This window comes from Parasteatoda tepidariorum, chromosome 2, assembly GCF_043381705.1.
Source record: "Parasteatoda tepidariorum isolate YZ-2023 chromosome 2, CAS_Ptep_4.0, whole genome shotgun sequence".
NCBI lineage: Eukaryota > Metazoa > Arthropoda > Arachnida > Araneae > Theridiidae > Parasteatoda > Parasteatoda tepidariorum.
Window position 1 is genome coordinate 88,009,757 of NC_092205.1, and position 21,223 is coordinate 88,030,979.

Consider the following 21,223-nt stretch of genomic DNA (forward strand, 5'->3'; position numbering starts at 1 on the left):
ATTTGGCGTAAGTTTAAAATATCCATAAAATATCTATCCATTATGCAAAATGTTTGATCAAATGATTTAAAAACGAATTGTTGAAAAATTTAAACGAAAAAAAAAAAAAAAAAAAAACTGTATGTCCCCAGTTTGTTTTGCAGGAAAACACCCGTGTTCATAAGTGTCTTTAGGTAAAATTTATTGAATTATTTTAAAGTTGAAAAAAAAAAAAGAAGCAATATATCATACAGATAATTTGAGCAAGAAGGAAATCATATTTCAAAGCTTGTGACTTATATTAGAACAAAACAAAACATTTTTCGTTTCTGTCAAAAATCGTCAAATTCAAAGTTTACACAGCTGGTTAAAAGCAATGACTGCAGTGCACAAGAAAAAATTAACGTAAGCGATAAAAAATTCAAAATTGGTATTTTCATAAATTTGAAATTTTTATATAAGCTGTGTGTGTATATATATATTAGCGTTTATAGTACACTTAAGGAAAAGTAGCTGGAGCCTTTCTAAAAATCAATTGGGGAGAATCAAATGTTTTTTCTATTGCACTTGTATTGTATAGGACAGGTTTGTTTCCACAGTAACGATTCATATAGTTTAGACTCCCCCATTAAACTCACAGCTATAAATACAACTATGCAACAAATTAATAATATTTTCCAAAATTAAATTTTTTTTTTGTTGATCAGTTTTTAAATGGCAAGATTAGAATAAAAATTAGTTTTCGGTTGGGAGGGTGACATGAAGTTAATAGATAAAGAAATTTTAAACCTGTATGTACAATATATAACCAGGGGTCTGTCCATGCCAAATTTACTAACTTTAGGAAAAACGGTACTTTCACTATATATTTTTTCTTAGAATTTTATTTTGGTGTTGATTTTTTAATATAATTTTAAATTATCACAAAATAGGTACCTCTCAGAAAAACCTAGACAATGCCTTGATATGCCTTTTTCTTATAGGTTTAACTGGAAACTTTAGATGGTTGGTATCCAGTTACCCTAAGAAAGTTTTTTTAAAACTTTAATGAAAAATGCAAAAATAAAAAAATGCTGTAAGCGGAAGATGTCTAACTGAATAACAGGCAGTCATCAGCTAATTATTAAAACTGGGGGAAAACAGAACGACTAAAGAAAGTGACAATTATAAGCACCTGTTACTATGGGAGAAATAAATATGTCGAGTTGAAGGATGTTTTCGATTGTTAAAGATACCATTATAGAGAATAGACTTCCGTCAAATTAACTTACGGAAAACTTCATAAACGCAAATTTCCTTAAAAAAAAAAATAATAATAATATTTCCAAATAGTTTTTCTTCCAAGGGATGAATCGAGTTCCCAAACTTCGAAGTTGTTAATATTTAAAAAAAATAATAATAATTTAGAAAAAACTTACTTTATAATTACTTTTAATTATTTACTTAATAAAAAATTTGAGTTCATATAAATCTCAGATCTACAAGGGGGGCGTGGAATCCATTTTCTGTATGAAGGAAGCTCTTAAAATACAGATAACTGAATAATTTATTCTCATTACTCATTGAAAATGCTTTCTAATTAAGTCAGATAAGTTTTTAAATTATGTACAAGATGCTGCCTTATGCATACCTCATTTTACAATCCAAAAAGTGATTATTTTATCTACCGTAATTTAATCTAAACAAGATTTTACAATTTAAGATCAAATTAAAAATAATATAAAAAAAGGAAAAAGAAAGAAAAAAGATAATGGTTTTTAGATTGAATTATTTAATTCAGTAATTAAACTGATTCGCCCATTTACTGTTTCACTTCAATTTCTCTCTACTTTTTTTCTGGTAATTAGAAAATGTAAGTTTATAGTAATTATGTAGAGAGAAATATCTTTTAAATACCAAAAGAGATTACTTTCGCAGTTAGTTCGTAAATTCTAAATAGAGAGAGATCGCACATTGAATATTTCTTATCTTTTTGACGCGATAAATTTATTATTCATTTGTTTTTAACTTCGGCGGAAAAAGTGATTTAATTTGAAGCAAATGGTTAAAAAAAGCGGGAATAAAAAATGTGAACGTAGAAAATCCGTATACTTAGTGACTCAAATATTTAACGATTAAAAAAAAAATCGAAAGTGAGTGTTTTGACTCAATATCTGCAAACACAATAAATAAATAATAATACAGTAAAACCTCACTACAACAATATTTTGGGAACCAAATAAATATATTGTTGTAGGGGGATATATTATTATATCGCGGGTCTACATACTTTAGGGACACAATAAGATTTTTTTAATGTTATAGATGCATTAAATATAAATCTATTTATATATTATACAGGGGTGATTGTGAGCCCAAATCGAAATTCCGGAAATTTCTTGAGTTAAAAAAAAAACAAAAAANAGTATGCTGACGAAACAAAAACAAAAAAAAAAAAAACAGTTTAAATTGAAAAGTTAGCAAAAAAAAATTTAAACAAGGTTTATCTCCTTTTCTCAATATTTCTTAGTTTACTTGAAACATATTTAAAATTTTACACACACCTATACCATTTACACATATCTATGATGACCAGAAAAAGTAATTAAAATTTACAAATATGTCTTTCTTTCTTGATTTTATGATCATAACAACTATTTACTGATAAAAAATGAATATTAATCAGGAATGTAAGCTTATAAAGTATCTCTCTGGCTCTCCCTTACAAACAAATAAAATAAACTGTGTTTTTTAGTTCCACTTTCGAAAATTTGATTTTCGGAAACTTCTGTGATCAATGATTTTTTGAAAAATCTGGACCTTCGTTCTCCGGAAACTTCCGGATCACTGTTAGCGAAAAATCCGGAAATCCGGATTTCTTCCGAAGCACAATCAGTCCTGTATTATATAAAAATTTAATTTGCAGAGTGGTAATTATGGTTAAATATGAAATCAGATAGGTATGTTACATCTGGGAAACAATTCTAAGAATGGAAGGTCTTGGGGTGGTCTAAGAACATCAAGGATAGGGTATTGAAATCTGAATACAAAAGCCATTCATAGCGGTGAGACTTCTCTTGTCAGAAAAGACTGAACAAAATGGCAAAATAGGATTGAAATTTGAAGGAAAAAAATCATTTTACAGGGGCTTATTGCTTCAGAGAATATCACAATATTGAAAGGTGGATAACATTAATTCATACGCAAGTTCGTCGCGACTACAAAACATTATTGATATAGCGAGAGTTCATTGTAATAATAAATAAATAAAACTTATGGCTGGAAACAAATGTTTTTTTTTAAAGAAATTAATAATAATCAATGATGGGTTTTTATTAAGATAAAAAATAAGATAAATATTTATCCACCGAGCGGATAATTAAAAAATAGAAAAATAATAAGTACGAAAACAAGACTTGAGCAATAGAACAGCTCTCTAAATAAATGTACACTGCATATTGCAAAAGACAAGCTCTCCTCGGTTGCAGATAAAATAAAGCGAGTTCTCAGGGTCACCAAGCGGCCCTGGAATGAATTTATAAATAGGTATAAAATATTTAACATTCTTATAGATAGAAGCATTATAATTTTGAACTTCAACAATCAGTTGAGACTAGTTTGAAACTTCGGCAATTTCAACGTTTTCGATAACACCTGCTTGTTAAATACCTGTTTCAATTGTTAAGCGTGATTTTAATTTTATTCACAATACCTAATTTGTAATTTCTCGAACAACAGGTCATATTTGGCGTAACTATGGTTTCTTTATGTTTAAATTCAGGCTTGTATTTTTTTTAAATTCTCACATCAGCCGAAAATCTTGCATTTCTTCAACAGCAGCGAACAAACTCAGTTTTTGCGTCTTCTTATAATTTGGTGCAGGACTAAAAATGGGACTTTTGAGGTCTATTTTATGTTTTAGATAGTTTCAACTTTTGATTGAATAAAAATTTTCTTAGACATTTTTCAGTCAATATGTCGCCAATTTGGAATTTATATATATATATATATATATATGACTTTATAAAAAAAAAAAATGATATTCTGGAGGGAGGGTGTTCAATCATAACGTAAATTATAAAAATATTTGAAAAAGTTATGGAACAATTAATTAGGAGAAGAAACTAAAGATAATTAAAAGTGAACAACATTTTACCCAAGAATTCATTTTTTCATAAGTTTGGTGCCCCTCTAAAGCTGCGCCCTGGTACAGATGCTCCCTCTGGCTCCCCGGCAGCTACATCAGTGGATTTCTTTTCTGTGTTTGAAATTACATAAAAAAAAATAACTTGAAATTTTCCTAACGACACGTCATATTGTGAAAAAAAAATTTGTCAAAAAATGACATATTTTGACAAAGTGTATACTTCTACAAAAAAAGAACAACAACATTAATATTAAATTATAGAAACATCTAAATAGGAAAAATTCTAATAACTAAATTCTACTATTAATGGTTAAACATCTTTTTTTTATTCGTTGCGGATTGCGTGCAGCGCATGATAGTCACTTAAGTTGGATGCTTCATTGGTACAGGATCGGTTAAATGCGGTTTTATTAATAATTCTTAAAGGAAAGGCGTAACATGGGTTAGAGTCCCCTTAGCCGTCAGGCTAACAATGGGAAGTTCTCGTGGTTTTCCTTTCCACGTAACGCTAATGAGAGTCAGTTTCATATAAGAAAGTCCTCTAGAAAGATGAACATAGGTAGCCGCAAACTCAAAATTGGGTCGGTTGTTTAACGACGGTAAAAAAATATAAAATCAATTAGCACTTGTGTCACACCCAAATTTACGGCAGCGAAATTGAAAAAAAAACATGCTTGCTTCACTGGAGATCTGCGCCTACATTGTTTTTTTCCCTCCCGTTAGTCTAGGATTATTTGCCGTTAAAATGTTCACTAACGATCAATGAGGTTTATATTATAGGGGTCTGTCTAGGTTTTTCTGAGAAGTACCTATTTTGTGAAAATTAAAAATTATATTAAAAAATAAACACAAAAATATGGATTTAGCGTTTCTTACGGGATAGAAAAATAAAATTTTAAGAGAAAGTATTTTGTGAAACTACCGTTTTTCCTAAAGTTGAATTTGTGACGGTACCGCCATACAGTAGTAAATTAGGCCTAGACAGACCCTTGTATTAACTGAAAATATTTTTAAAAATCTATGAGCGCTAAGTAGATGATGATAAATAATATATTTTGTTCGATTGTATTCAAATTTAAAAAAAAAAAAANTTTACCCAAGAATTCATTTTTTCATAAGTTTGGTGCCCCTCTAAAGCTGCGCCCTGGTACAGATGCTCCCTCTGGCTCCCCGGCAGCTACATCAGTGGATTTCTTTTCTGTGTTTGAAATTACATAAAAAAAAATAACTTGAAATTTTCCTAACGACACGTCATATTGTGAAAAAAAAATTTGTCAAAAAATGACATATTTTGACAAAGTGTATACTTCTACAAAAAAAGAACAACAACATTAATATTAAATTATAGAAACATCTAAATAGGAAAAATTCTAATAACTAAATTCTACTATTAATGGTTAAACATCTTTTTTTTATTCGTTGCGGATTGCGTGCAGCGCATGATAGTCACTTAAGTTGGATGCTTCATTGGTACAGGATCGGTTAAATGCGGTTTTATTAATAATTCTTAAAGGAAAGGCGTAACATGGGTTAGAGTCCCCTTAGCCGTCGGGCTAACAATGGGAAGTTCTCGTGGTTTTCCTTTCCACGTAACGCTAATGAGAGTCAGTTTCATATAAGAAAGTCCTCTAGAAAGATGAACATAGGTAGCCGCAAACTCAAAATTGGGTCGGTTGTTTAACGACGGTAAAAAAATATAAAATCAATTAGCACTTGTGTCACACCCAAATTTACGGCAGCGAAATTGAAAAAACAACATGCTTGCTTCACTGGAGATCTGCACCTACATTGTTTTTTTCCGTTAGTCTAGGATTATTTGCAGTTAAAATGATCTGTAACGATCAATGAGGTTTATATTAGTACTGAAAATATTTTTAAAAAATCTATGAACGCTAAGTAGATGATGATAAATAGTTGTGAATTTAAAAAAAAAATCTGTTCTAACATGAAACTAAATCCTACGCAGAAAGGATACTGTCCCAATAAGTCAAGAGCTGCCCACGACGCCCATCTCAAAAGAAACTTAAGTGAAAAACTGATTTTGCGTCATTTCCAAATCCAGTGACGCTGAGATCGGTTTTAAAAGCAAGAAGGCAGTGGACCGCGCTCAGGCTATATTGGAAGCCGTATATATTTAGACTGGCAAGAATTCTACAGTACTCTTGAATAAAGAGCTCCCTTTTTTTTCTGTCTATTTTTTCGTTCTCCGTAGAACAGCGGGAGAGACACGTTTAAGTGGAAGAGAAAGTTACAGCTGTTGAAAAAGCTAAAGGATAGAATATATTCGTCCTAAAGTTATATTCTATCCATTCTTTTCTAAAACAGGGGTTTCCAACTTACATGAGGCCGGGGGCCGCAATTAAAATTTTGAAAAAGTCGGGACCCGCCATTTGATTGGTGTAATCAAATGGCGGGTCCCTACTTTTTCAAAATTTTACATAGGACTCTTTAATGTTTGAAGGAACATTGAATATTACTGTCAGATTTTTATCAAGTAGTATGAAACAAAAATATTGAATTACAAATAATAATAAATATTTTCTTGGATGAGAAATAATTTTTTTTGTAAAGTTGGTATATCAAATTTCACAGAAACGAAGAAATTAGTTTTTTTTCCTTTCTCTTTTTAACGAAGGAAAGTATTTTAAACCCATATAGATTTTTTAGGAAAAATTGTCAGCAAAAAATGACAACTAATATATTATAGTTCACGGGCCACAAAAAAAGGCTTCGCGGGCCGTTTATGCATTACTTTTACAGTGTTTGTTTTATAAAATTAAGAACAACATGATAAATATTTACACCATAATATGTACAATATGTTATGTTAAACATTTCCCATATTCTACCTTATCAAAAATAAAGTAATCTTATGTTTCTGTACTTTATTATTTTATCTGCTTTATTAGATAAAATTAGTTATAATGAAGTAGAGTACTGAGAGAAAATTGTTAGGAAATTAAATCAATCCCATAATAACCAGTATTAAGGGAGCGTGAAATATTGCATAGTTTTTACAAAACTTATTATGAAATAAATGAAGAAGTTGGGTCTTTTGAATCCTTTGAGTCGATGAGACTTGAAATTTTGTTTAGTTATGAAGGTCCAATTTAAAGCTTACTTATCTATTATACGAATTCTCTATTTTCTATATAATGACTAAAAATGGGAGAGAATTCAACTATTTTTGTTATTTCTTATAATTTTCAACAAGATAAGACACCCATTATAAATAAAAATAAGTAAATTTAGAAGAAAAAAAAATGATATCGGATTATTTTTTTCGCCCATTTAGTATCACACATTGGAAATACCTTTTCCCAGAAAAGAATTAGTAATATTTGAACGAATGAGATATCGATTGAGAATCAGATAAAAAATTCAGTTACCTTTTAGAATAAGAAACATTCAAAACATACACGATCTGCATTTAGGCATAAGGAAGGAAAAAAAATTAACAGCGATACAACTTGTAACTGAGATAATTATCTCTGTGATTCAGATTACTACTTAATTATAAAAACATACGAGGTTAAAATTTAACAATAAAACGCCTCTCTGGTTTAAATTAATTTATTTTATCAAGTAATTTATAAAATACTCGTTAGTTATTATAGATAGATTCCTAAAACTGTTTTAGTTTCGGGTTAGAGAATCATGATCGTAGCCAACGTCATTAAATATCTATCGTTATTATGACGATTGATCATTTTTTTTAATTATAAATTTCCTTTTTATACAATTTTTTTTTCATACTATAATCCAGTGTTTCCCAAAGTGGGGTACGCGTGCCCCCAGGGGAACGGGAACAGTTTAGTGGGGGTATGCGTTCTTATTCGAAATATCTTGCAACAAACGAAAATTTCAGAAAAATTTATTTAAAAACAAAGCTAGACATGAAAATTTATGATTCCGTATTTTTCTTTTGGCTATTTCTTGCAGAGTTAACAGTTAATAATTAGTGGTATCAACAGCCAGTTGTGATTTTTAACTTCAGTGCAATTTTTTTTATAGTAAAAAATACGTATAAATTTTTTTTTTTTATGAGTGGTACACAGCGTTACGAAAAATTTAGAAAGGGTACACAAAAGTCAATAAGTTTGGGAAACACTATTTAACTATCATCAATATCAAGATGATTCAATAGATATTTTACACCTGTTCATTTTATACGCATTAAAGCGAATTAATGCGAGTACACAATTCGGGGTATTAGTGAATGTGCTAATCAGCGTATTAGCAGGTGTGCCAATCAAAATAGTAAAAAGTTCCTTAATTTTTAATATTGCTGTTAAATCGCCAATTCTTATTACTCAATGCAAACTGCGAGGTTCTAGAATCGCAATCAATTTTGAACTACTTCTATAATTTTTTTTTTGAGAGAGTGCTGTGTATTTTAAAAGAATAAGCGACTATGATAAATCAAGTCTTTTTCAAATTAATGTAAAAATCAATGCCCCTAAAAATGTATTTCTAAAAATATTCGACAGTAGAAAGATGAAAAGTGCAAGATGCAAATCAGTTTATTTCCCTTATCCTTATAGCTCGTAGCTATAGAATTGCTAACGCACTGAAAATTTATAAAATACTCTTTTCATTATCTCCGCCTAACGCCGCCGTTTTTCAAGTCAAATCTTTTAAATTCCGTTTTTAACTATGATTAAGTTTCCATTCATTTGAAAATTTTCAAATCCTATCACCGTAACCGTAAGAGCTGGAAAATTATTTTTAATATTTATTGTTGAGCACTATGTCTAAAAACAATTACATTCATTACATTCTTTTGAATGTTAGGCTTTCGAGGTGATCATATTTTGACTAGGTTATTTTATAATCACCATGCATTACGAGTTCAATTTAAATTAGGACAAAAGGTCGAACTTCAAAAATGTGTTTCGAAAATTGATATTAGTGAACTAAAAATAACGCCATTGCCACCAACTCTAAGAAGTTTTTGTTAGCAAACAATTTTTTTCCCCGTCGTTATCGTAGGGCTGAAAAAAAAACTAAATAAATAAATGAGAGAAATGAAAGACTGCTGTTAGCTATCAAACAAAAGATAAAACGAGCTAATATCAGATAGGCAAGGGTTTTTTATCAGTTTAAACTGTTTTTGCAGGTACGTAGTCCTTCAGAAATTTTTTTTCAGCTGTCTCAGCCTCAAATGTGTGTAATAAAAAAACGAAGATTGTATTTATGCCCTAAAGTTTTATGGCAACAATATATTAAGCACGGAGTGATTCAAATTTAAAAGTATGAATCATTGTTCGAATAACTAAAAAGAAATGCCAACTGGTTTTTCTTCCGGTCTTCAATGATCTAAAATTTAGATTTAAAAGCCTGGTTTAAATATATATATATATAGAGAGAGATAGACACAAAAAGTCAACATGGATAGAGAAAAATCCATTAGGTTCTACGAAATAATATAAATGTCTTGATAATTGTTACAACATGTACTAAATATTTCACACTTGCGGAATTTGAGAGATCAAAATAAAAGAACTGCAATATTTTTCAGTTATAGTTAACATTAAATGAACTTAAAATGTTATGTATTATCAGGGGTCTGTTTAGAAGAAATTTGGGTCCGTTAACGGACCCTTCACAAAATATCTTTTCATAAAAACGGACCCTTCACAGAATATTTTAACTTGAAAACGGACCGTTCACAAAATAATTTATCTTTTAATCGGACCCTTCACAAATTTGTTTATATTCATTATTGTTTTGTTAATCGAATATACTCTTACCAGGAGGGGGGGGGGAGGGGAGAAAGATAGACGTAAACGAACTAAATTTTGTTTTCGGCAGACGCTTCTTCCTTTATTCGTCCGAAATGAATAATCTGCGTTCAGCAGTATAGGCTAAATACCAAATATCTGTATGTTGCATCTCTAATTTAGTAGCAGCAATTGCTGCTTATTTTTTAAAATTTAATTTTTTTAATTATAATTTTACAGTGTTGAGCATAATCTTGTATGTCTTTTAAAAACTCCTTGAAAAAGTTTTTTTTTTGCAATAAGTGACCCTATTTGCACAAAAGCAGAACCCTGGTAGTAAGGTGACTTAACGTTTATAATATGTTCACAAATTATGAGTAATTTTTTCACAATTTTACAAGAACGAACCTTTCACAAAATGTCTGGACAGACCCCTGATTATGTTTACTCTTAATTTTGAATAGTAATAGGTATTTAATTCATCAAAGATAGTTAACTGATTTTAATAAATGAGGCTCACTTCATTATATATTAGTAACACTTATTTAAATATTCCAGCAAGCAATAATCAGTGCAAAAATTCTATTTTAATAGGGATTTCTTAAGGAAACTCAAGTTTAGGGGATTTTCTGAAGTGTACAAAAATCAGGAGAATTTTTATTAAACTAGTAGAATTTGGCAAAATCAAGTAGTCTTACTTGAAAATCCCGTAGAGTAGGCAGGACATTAAAAAAAAAATTTTACTGCAAAAAAGAATAAAAAATATATGCTATTTTTAATATTAAAATTACTTTGCTAAGTTGTATCAGTTTCTAGCATAACGCTATTAAGGGAGCACTATTTGAGATTAAAATATAAGAAATTTTTATAGTACTGTTGTACTAAAAAAATTCATAAATAACTAGTACCGATTAGAAACATTTCTTCATATCAATATTTAATTAAAATCTGCCAGTTTAAAACTTCCTCAAACAAATAATTTTAAAATAGGGTTATTGCTATATCGAAATGAAAACACAGTAAACAGATCACTTAATATTTTTGCAAAAAAGTAATACAGTGGACGACTCTTCAATTCACCATTTAAAAATTCACTATCACTGGAATGTTGATTGGAATTTTTTTAAAAATGATCAAAGAAACGAATTGTGAAAATTACAAAACCCCACACTATAAAGATTTGATACGGCATGTTCCTCGTAAAATTAATAATGAATTTCTACTAAAATGTCAAAATAATTCCAAAAAAGTTTGAAACAACGATTCAAGTCTGCAAAATGTGTATATAAACTGATGGATGATCCTTAAATTTGAATAAATCGAAATCCAGATCTTTTGATTCTTCAAATCAATTTCAATTATTTTATAGTCCGCATTTATAATCGTAAAAAATATGACGTTCTGAACACACGTTAAAATAAAAAAAAATAAAAAAACATCCGGAAAAAAAAGCTAAAAATCTATACAATATATTTTGCATCAGGAAAATCAGGACAGCTACGAACTTTGAAAATTAGGAGGGATCGAACGTTGAGAATTCAAGTTATAAAGCGTTCATGAATGCTTTATTGGAAATGGGTTGGAAGAAACCTTGGCCTGGTTTTAGATATATATATATTTTTAAGGTTTTGTTTAAACAGGACCCAATACAAATATCTTTTTTCCACTCGAAAAATGGGCTTACCCACTCCATAAAACTGTATTTTTTAAAAACAATTTAATTGAAAAAGAAAGTAGAATTAAGTAAAAATCAAGAAAGCATTGCCAACTAACTTAAAGGAATCGGATGACAAGTGAAAAATAAATTTGACTTGTGAAACAATTCCCTTTTATGCCCGTTTAAAAGTTCACGAAATAAATAAATGCAAATAAATTTATGGAAGAAAAAAAAAGTCGGAATAAGCGAAAGTGTTAAGAATAAGCAATGAAGTGGCACATATTCTCCTTTTCCTTCTGGTAATGAAAATGAGGTCATAGTTAAAAAAGTAAGAGCACGTGACGCTTTAGGAGGAAATTTTGCTGACGTCACGCAAAGCTCTGCCTCTACAAAAACAATGAATCACTTTAAGAGCACAGAAGCGAGTTTTTCTTTCCTTGATTCACTTTCTTTGAAGTTAAAATACAGACTTTTCTAAGCAGCAACTCGAATGCGCAATCAGAGACTAAACAGAAAACGATTACAATTATCTCAATTGAAGTATTAGACTGTTGCCAGGATTAAATTAGGTTAACAAGTAAAATCGTTCTTTAATAAGGGCGGGAAAAATTTAATCAGAAAACTATGAAGGAGAAAGTTATAATGCAATTGAATGATTTTTAAAATTTATTTTATTGAATAAGTTGAAATTCCTTACACGAGGACGGCCTTGTTAAGACACAATACTATTTATTTCATAGTAATCTTTTATTAAAAAGGATAACTCCGGATTTCAAAAAATGCCTTTAGGGAAACGGTAAAAGAAAACATTTTCCGTCTATAAAATTTGGGGGGGGGGGGAGGCGAGTGCTTCGTAACTGATTAAAGCATGTTCGATTTATATGCTGGACTGAGAAACGAATTTGGAGAACTGATTTCTGAAAAGAAAAAATAATAATTAAATCAAAAATTTCTGTTGACGAGCGTTGAATAGATTTAGTTTGTTAGCGTTTTTTTTGGGAGGGGGNGGGCTTCAGCACTGGACGTGTTGAAAAGCAGTGCTTTAAAAGATGGAGGAAAGCGGTCGGTTTCAAGCCTTCTCAGAGACTTATACATAAAGAATATCCTTTATCCTTGTAATAGAATATACAAAACTATTTTTAGAAACAACTTGTTTAAAAAGAAACAGAGAAAGGAACAGCTTATAAAACTGTCTAACAACCGACTAACTAATCAGTGAATGAGTTTGAAGCCTCAACATCATATTTTTAAAACGATAATTGCTCAGCAGAATAGAACAAAAAAATGAATATTTTATATTTACAAAATCAGAAATCTAAGAAAATTGAAAAATAATAACTTGAAAAGAATACGCAAGGAGCGGGTTATAAATTTTCAAAAACATGTTAGCTCTTTACGCAGATTCGAAAAAGTGTTACCAGCCTTAATAATATATTTTTAAACAATTTAAAAATCATTTGTTTTCGTAAAAGAAAGTAGCATTTTCTTGTCCATCGGACTTCGTCACGTCATGAAACCTTAGAAACCAATAATTTCTAAAACAATGCATGTTTTGAAACAGAAGGCTCACTTGTAATTAAAGTTCTCAATTTTTAACTAATGAAAGAATACCAAGCCACCATCTACATTCTGCTCGTTCTTGTTAAAAGAAAAGCAAATTTTGGAAGTTCAGTTAGAACACTTGCCTTCCATCCAGAGAGCACCTGTCGCCAATTGCAAATAAATGCGGGAACATGCGTTATCTCAGCTGATTTAATCAACTTATACTACCCACTTCATCTTAAAAGTAAATTCTCTCAAGGCGAAATTCATGAAAAATAGTCTTGATTAGTGGAAAAACAGCAAAAAATTAAAGCAAGCATAAAATGTAGTATGGAAAATCATTTCCGTTACAAGATTCGATGATATAAACAATTATCTAGACTAGGTGGATACTTGCAAATGCAAAAATTAACTAACTCAGCGACAGAGCTTTGATTTAATGAATATAAATTAGAAGCTGCGTTGATTAACGTTATTATAAATAACGAATAGAATCATTTGTAAAAATGTGCCATATTACAATGTTAAACACAAAGAAATTTAAAATCAACCGTCTGTGCGCACTATTTATGATACCTACATCAATAAAATTGCTCCTACACCCGCGTTTAACGTGTTAACGAATAACTAACTTCTGTGATCCCCCCCCCCTAAAAAAATTATTGAGAAACGTTCAAATCAAAATAGTCTTCAAAAAATTCGTCATAATTATTCAGCTGAATTCTCAGAAATAATGCCTATTTCATGGTTTCTAGGATTTATTTTATTTTATTTTTAGGCTCATTATATTTAATAAAAAAAAAAGAAGCTCACAGTGAGCGAAAAACAACAACCATATGTTTATTTAATATGAGTTCAAAGTCAAGTGTTGCCACAAAAAGGAAAAAAATAAAATATTAAATTGCACTCTTTTTTCACAAAACAGAATTACATGCTAGATAATTTAAACAATTTTAAGCACAAAAATTGATGAAACTTGTTTACAACAAATTTAGTGTTTACTGTTTTTCAGCAGATATTTTTTTAAAATTTGAAATCAATTTTTCGAAACAAGTCACGAGTTTGCTAGAATACTCATAAAAACTACATACTAAAGGATAAAATAGGCAGACAATTTTTTATACACTTCAACCTTATAAGAGGTTTGAAAAGTATATTTATAAGAAGCATATTTAATTGGAAAAAAAAATGCAAATGCTTTAGCAAACAATTTGAAAGAAATAATTAATGAAAAATACAAATATTCGATGTTTTTGCAACCATAAAAAATTATAACAAAAACTTATTTTCTTTATGATTGATTTCAAAGATTTACTGTCTTTTCTTAAGAACTTATGATCTTTAGAACAAAGGAGGAAAAAAGTACAGGCAATTTACATATATATATTATTAACTCTTCAATGTAAGGGGACAGAAATAAATTAAAACTGCAATCAGAAATTTAGAAAAATAAAAAATTGTATTCCAATGGACGTGGCCAATATGAGTGACCATTACTTTTTGATTTATCAAGTTCTAAAAAACGGAGAAATCTATATCAAACGAGCCCCGTTTTCATTGCTTTAACAGAAAAATTTCAGTTTATTTTTTTTAAATAGATTTTTAGACATATGTCACGAGTCTATACCGTGACAGATTTGCAAAATTTAAGAAAAATTCACTATATGAGAGAAATAAATTATTCATACTTTAACTTATTTTTAACTAGGTTTTAAAAGAGAATAAATAAGAAAAAATAGTCTCATTTTAGGAAATGATTTTAAGTAAATAATTACTAGAAAATCAAATATGCGTTAATGTTTTTTTGATTAAAAAAAAAGAGCCTGTTTGGATTTAATTTAATTGGGAATTTTTCTTCTTCTTTTATGCATTTAAGAGTAGGTTTTTAATCAAGACTAATAAGAAACAAAAAATTAAAACATTAATTTTATTTCTTTAATCTGGGGCCGTGGAAAATAAAATAAAAAGTAATTTCGCCGATGCTTTTTTTTTCCTTCATAAATAAAGAAAAGAATGTTAATTTAAAAAATAATTATAAAAATGAAAACCGCGTGTGATATTTCGCCTCAAGCAACCAAACTTGACTTTCAGTCTGTAAGCATGGACAAAAATTTAATAGCTAAATACTCTGTAGTACAACTTAATTATTGATTGATTTTCAGTCTTAAATTAAGTTTTTCAGGCAAAAAAAACAAACTAACAAAATATTGAAAGTACAATATTTCTGAATCTTTTTCTCCCCCTATTTTGAATGTATCTTTGTAATATATAGAAAAGTCAAGATATATATTTCTTTTAAAACAACAAACCGGATTTATTAATTTATAAAATTAAGTCATTTCAATTTGTCTCACATTAGCCCTCTATAAGGCGCAAAGACTATTTTAAACACGATTTTTGGGTAAAAAACAATCGAAAAATTTGCCGTTTTATAGAAGGGCTGAAATATATCTGCTTTCAGGAAAGCAGTATCTTTCTATTTGCCACTTAAAAAAGTTAAGTCTACACCCTTCATATTATCATTATAAAGAAAGAAGGATGGACTTTCTTAATTAGTAACTAATCATATTTTTATTCTATTTTATTTATAGGAAAGTGTTCTATTTTTCATAGTGTTAATAACGATTTATTATTTATTTTTGATTTTATCCCGGACATCAAACGGGTAGCTTGGTATAACCATTTCCTATAAAGACATCTGAAGTCTACACCCTATTTATTATGCAGTTGTAAATATTATTTAGGAACGCTTTTTATTCTAATCGCTTAAAAAATTTCGACTTTTTATTATAATTAAATGTCAATTTGTTGTTTATGCCAATGTGTTGGGCCTAAGTTAAAACGATTATTTTAAAATGTTTCGCGTTTAAAGGGAAACAAAATTAAGATGTCTCTAAATTTGATTCATTTTTCTCATTTATAAAACGTTCTTTTTTTAAACCAAATTAATCATATAACAATGAAGTGTTTTTCAATAAACATATTTTAAAGAAATAAAATATTTAATATTAAAAAAATTAACAAATAACTATTATTAGACTGTCTTTTTAATTGTGGTTGAAAACATGAGCAAGTCAGTATAAACTAAGCATATTGGTCTTAACAATAAAACGACAGACAATAAAAAATAAAAAAAACTTTTAAAAATGAGATAAAGATAATTATTTTTAAGGTTAATTTTGCAGTACTTGACACTGGTGTTTGAAAAACTATTGAAAGAAAATTGCGATAAAAATATTGAGTTTGTAGAAATCTTTAAAATCTTAAGATAGTTACTAATGTGTAACTCTACCCCATTTTAAAAAGTGTTCATTCCGCCGCTTTGCTAGTCTTTCGCCTCTTTGTTAGATTTTTATCCTTGATTATAATAGTAAATTTTTCACACAAGAAAATGTATTGCATATAACATTAATAAACATTAAAAAATTAATTTACTGACATGAAATATTACTTTCAACTTTAACAAAGGGGGAAATTTTTTTTTTATACCATATAAATACATTATGAACAAATATTAGAAAGCAAATTAAAATAAGATTACTTAAAATTTGAATATTAAAATATAATACTTTTTAAAAATAAATATTGATTTATTCTAATAAAGAATTTAAAAGCAAATAAAAAATCTGATCATTACATGCCTCTAAATAATACTTGGCCTTAGTTACAGTCATTTCACCAGCAGAATCCAGATTGGAAAAAATGCCAATGATTTCTTGGTTTCGACAGGCAACCAAAATTTAACGCATTTAACCTCCTTTTGGAACAGATTTAATTAGGGTACCTAGTTAAAAATCAACTAATTACTATGCAAATAACAAAACACTTAAAAATGATATTTTTATTTTTGATTTCAATAATTAGTAAAATCGTTTAACACAATCAGAAAATAGTTTTTTTTTAATGATATTTAAGATCTTCAGCAGTAAAAGCATTAGCAATAATGTGTCAAATTATAATATTAAAAGAATGTTTTAGCCAATATAATTTTAATTCCGAGTGAAGTTGGATTTTTTTCAATTTTAATTGTGATAAGCCTAAAATTCAAAATGCAACTCCCTGAAGCCCAAACTGAACCTGGTTTGAAATAATTATAAATATTGAGAAAACAAAGAAAGAACCAAAAAATTATTGAGTAGTTTAAAGAAAGTCCATTGACCCATACCAGTATCCACACAGAATAACTATTAACTTACATCTACCAAATTTGCTAAGAATTATTATTTTTCCCTTTGTAAAGCAAACAGTTCAAAACTTGCTCATTAAACAGAAAAAAAAAAAATTAAGTATAAAATATACAAGAGTGGTTGGCGATATTTATATATTCATGATGGCATGAAAATACTGTATAATTAGGATATTAAAAATGCAAGATCTAATAGCAGATTATTATAGGTATACTGTTAACAAATTTTTTTGATTAAAGATGCAAAATATTATGTTATTACAAATGCTTACTATTCTTAACTTGATTATTAAATGAGATAATTATTAATTAAAACTTATAAAACTGATGCAATTCAGCATATTGTAAAAAACAAATATTAATTTTTTAAAAATAATATAACGCACATGCAACATATCCTTTGAAATCTGTAGCACTTCTTTTATGTTACACTAATTAATTTTTCTTAGGCTCCTTTTAAATTTTCTTAAATGAAAGTTTTATAAGGATAAATTTTTACATTAGAATAATTTTCAAGATTTAATTTTGGAAATAATTAACTAAATATTTCAATATTTTGTATTAGCTATTTTTATATTTTTAATGAACTTAATAATTTTGAAATCAATAATCAATTGAAAATCTTATTGATTTAGGTTTAAACAATATAAATGTTTAATTTATGAAATGACAAAATACTTTAACTCATTTTTATTTGTTCACAAAGCAAAAAAAAAAAAGCAATTTTTTATTAAATAATTAATTTAATAACTACTGTAAATAAATTCCATAACTTTCTTCAAAATATTGGAATGTCTGAAAACTCAGCTCTTTTGACCTCGTAAATAATACCTCCATATTTTGCATTTTTAAAGTTATAAATTCAATTTCCTGTTTCAAATATTATTGAAATTAAAAAGTTAACTGAATTATAAAATTCCCTCTCCTTTATCTGTAGGCTTTTCCAATGAATTTTTGCCTGAAAGGTATGGGAGCATAAATTGGCATTTCAAGGGTTGCAGATTGTGTACCATTACTGCAAGTGAGAATTTATGTAACAAAAATTATTTTTACTTCCAGTAAAGATGCAGACTCATGTGTAAAGTCTAAACAGAAATAATGAAAGTTTTGTAATTAGACAACTCTTATTTTGCATGAATAAAAAATTTTCATATCTTATACCATGATTCTTGGCGTAAATGTTGCTCAACTACTTTTAAAGTTACTGTAACTGTTTTGAATACAATAAACCTGCATAAATTAAAATACAGTGAAATCTATGGGAAAGACCATCTCTGTGTTGCGACCCACTCTATTTACAACCACTTTTGGAAGGGACAGAATTTTTTCCAGGGATTTCGGATTGAAGAAAACACGAAAAAATATCGAAATAAAAAATATTCACAAAAGAAATTGGATTCACATGTAATCAAAATGTTTGTGAACGATTCTTAGTTAGAGAGCTCTTTTTGACAATTGCTGAAAGAGAACTCTCATGTTACAGTCAGACTACACTAAAGACAATGTTATCAGTAATTTAGTTTTAGAGTTAGAAGCAAAATTAAAACTAAAAGTTAATTTAGAAAAAACTATTTAACACAATCTAACAACAATCAATACTACACGCCATTGGTCCTTTTTCAGCAAAATTAAAAAGAATTAGTTTCATAAGCTCTATTATTTTCTCAGGCAAGGAAGGGGCAAATATATAATATATCCTAAAGATAATGAAATAATTTTATTACTTAATCTATAACAGCATACAGAATTATTATTGGAAGATGTTTAAAATAAAATTATTGTAAAAAGCTAACAATTCCCTAAGCATCATACTTATTATTAGATAAGAACTTTTTTCTCAATGTCAATGAATTTAATCTCTTTTATATAGAATTTTGAAATAGTTTGGTGATAACTGCATAAAAGACAGTCCTTTCAAGGAAAATATATATATATTTTCCCTTCTTCTTTCAACTCAGTAACTCTTATTTCTTTTCATTTTAGTTTTGACCATTATCAGTAAACACAAAATGAGATGGCCTTTAACATTTACTTATCAGCTACACCTGCAATTAGAAAATTAATTCTAGCTAGTTTGGGAGTTATTAAATGCTTGTGCTCAACTTGTGGACTTTTTAGGTCCAAATTGAGAAACAGTTTCTGTCTCAAAAAAGAAGCTTGTTCAAGTTTATAGATATTTAAAAAGTGAATCAGAACCAAAAGAGATTTAACTGTAACGAAATGTAGCATTCGCTTTATATATAGTTAACTGATGCATCACCAATAACAAAATGTGAATTATAGAATTTTATCATAAAATGAATATGCGATTAAAATATTCTAGTAAAACACCGAGTACAACGCGTTCTATTTCTGCTATGTTGAAATATATTTTAAAACTTAAGTTTTCCAATAGTGAAATTTCAAAAATAAATTAAAAATGCTTTGATCAACAACTTTTTAAAAAGTAATAAAGATTATTAGCTTAAAAATAGAATAATTTGAGAAAAATATAAAAAATGTGGAAAATTATAATCGCTGTAGTAATAACAGAAAAAAAGGTTGCAAACCAATTTTTTTTTTTAAATTTAGGATTAAAAAAAAACGCTTATACATGGGGTTATTTTAGATGAGTTTTTTCAAAGAAACCCACCCAGTTATTTTTGGCAGGTGGGTGGGTAGTAAAAAAGGCATTAAGAAAATACAAAATAAATATACAAAAAATAACAATCAAAGGTTTTGCTTTAAAATTAAATTACTTTGTAACATTATTTTCTAAGAATTTCCCAAAATTTTTTTAAAACACCACATATTTTAATTTTCTGTTGTTTATTGTAATTCATTGCTTAAATTCCAAAACTATCATTCATAACATGGTTTCAAAATATTAGGCCCGCACTAAACATTATGTGAATCACTTCTGATAACAATATCACACAATCATATTATAATAATGAAATTCACACAATACAAAACATTTACGATGAAACACTTGTATGAAACGTTCATATGTTAGGGCTTAGCCCACTCTGGAATGCTGGAGTAAATAGCTTAAAAGCGCATATACCTGAAAAAACATCGATATCGCTACAAGACTGGATAAATCGATAAAATTACATTCATAAGAGCTGATTAAACAACCATTATTTCAGCTACGAGTGATATTAAAGTGTTTTATTCCAATATTTGATGTTTTGGAACAGAACATATTAAACATATTTTATTCACTATGGTGATTTTTCGAATACTCCAACATGTATAAAATTAGGCTTACGCATTGGTATTTAATTCCAAGAACATTTTCCGCTTTGAATTGTGCTATATATGTGATTTTATTAATAATGTCTTTTAAAAACTTCACTAAAAATTTTTTTTTCATAACATATGCAACACATTTTAGAGTAAACCATTTTATTAGTCAGAGCTCTCAAAGCCATTTTTCAAAGTGGAACATTATCAACTAATATAAAAGGTTTAATTAGAATTAATTGCAATCATATATGAAAATTATAATGAAAAAAATAGCCTGACCCACGTTTAGACCATGTGTGATTGTTATTATTGCTCAGCTGAGTACTTACCAGTTACGTATTTCTCGTCACAAACTTTGCCGCAACCCGACTGGATAAATTGGCAGAAACGTAGCAGCCACGTCAAGATGCCTCGACTTCGTCACTGAAAAACGTCTCGTCACTTGCATAGAAAATGTATTACTGCGCGAATCAAGGCTTCTTCGGCTCGTCCAATTGGTTCTCTTTCATATTACGTAATCGAACCGCTTTTCTCAATCTCTTCATTGGTTACAGCGCTAACGCCAGATGAGTAAATAGTAATGAAAAAGAATGGCGAAATTTCGTCACCACTTTTTTGATTTACTATTTTCCATATCACGTTTTATCCTATGAAAAGCTGAGCAAAAAATTGAAACGATTATTTATGACTTAATGATGCGCGAATTTTATTTTAAATTTTATTGAAGATATAAAAAGAAATGAATTTTTTTGAATTCATTTTTACACAGATTTTTTGTA

At 28.5% G+C, this 21,223-nt stretch overlaps 1 protein-coding gene across 12 annotated transcripts in view; it reads right to left on the reverse strand.

Annotated features, from left to right (window-relative positions):
* LOC107438159 (cyclic AMP-dependent transcription factor ATF-1) overlaps window positions 1-20,945 on the reverse strand; it is a 53,891-nt gene extending 32,946 nt beyond the window's left edge. Inside the window, exons 1-2 of one of the 12 annotated variants that reach the window (XM_043044977.2) lie at window positions 20,774-20,945; window positions 16,669-16,811 (exon numbers count right to left, since the gene is read on the reverse strand). In XM_043044977.2, coding sequence (XP_042900911.1) covers window positions 16,669-16,701 — 33 coding nt within the window. In that variant the 5' untranslated portion in view covers window positions 16,702-16,811; window positions 20,774-20,945. The other 11 variants (XM_071177872.1, XM_043044970.2, XM_043044972.2 and 8 more) reach the window with 11 other exon arrangements.
* Between the last annotated feature and the right edge of the window lie 278 nt (window positions 20,946-21,223).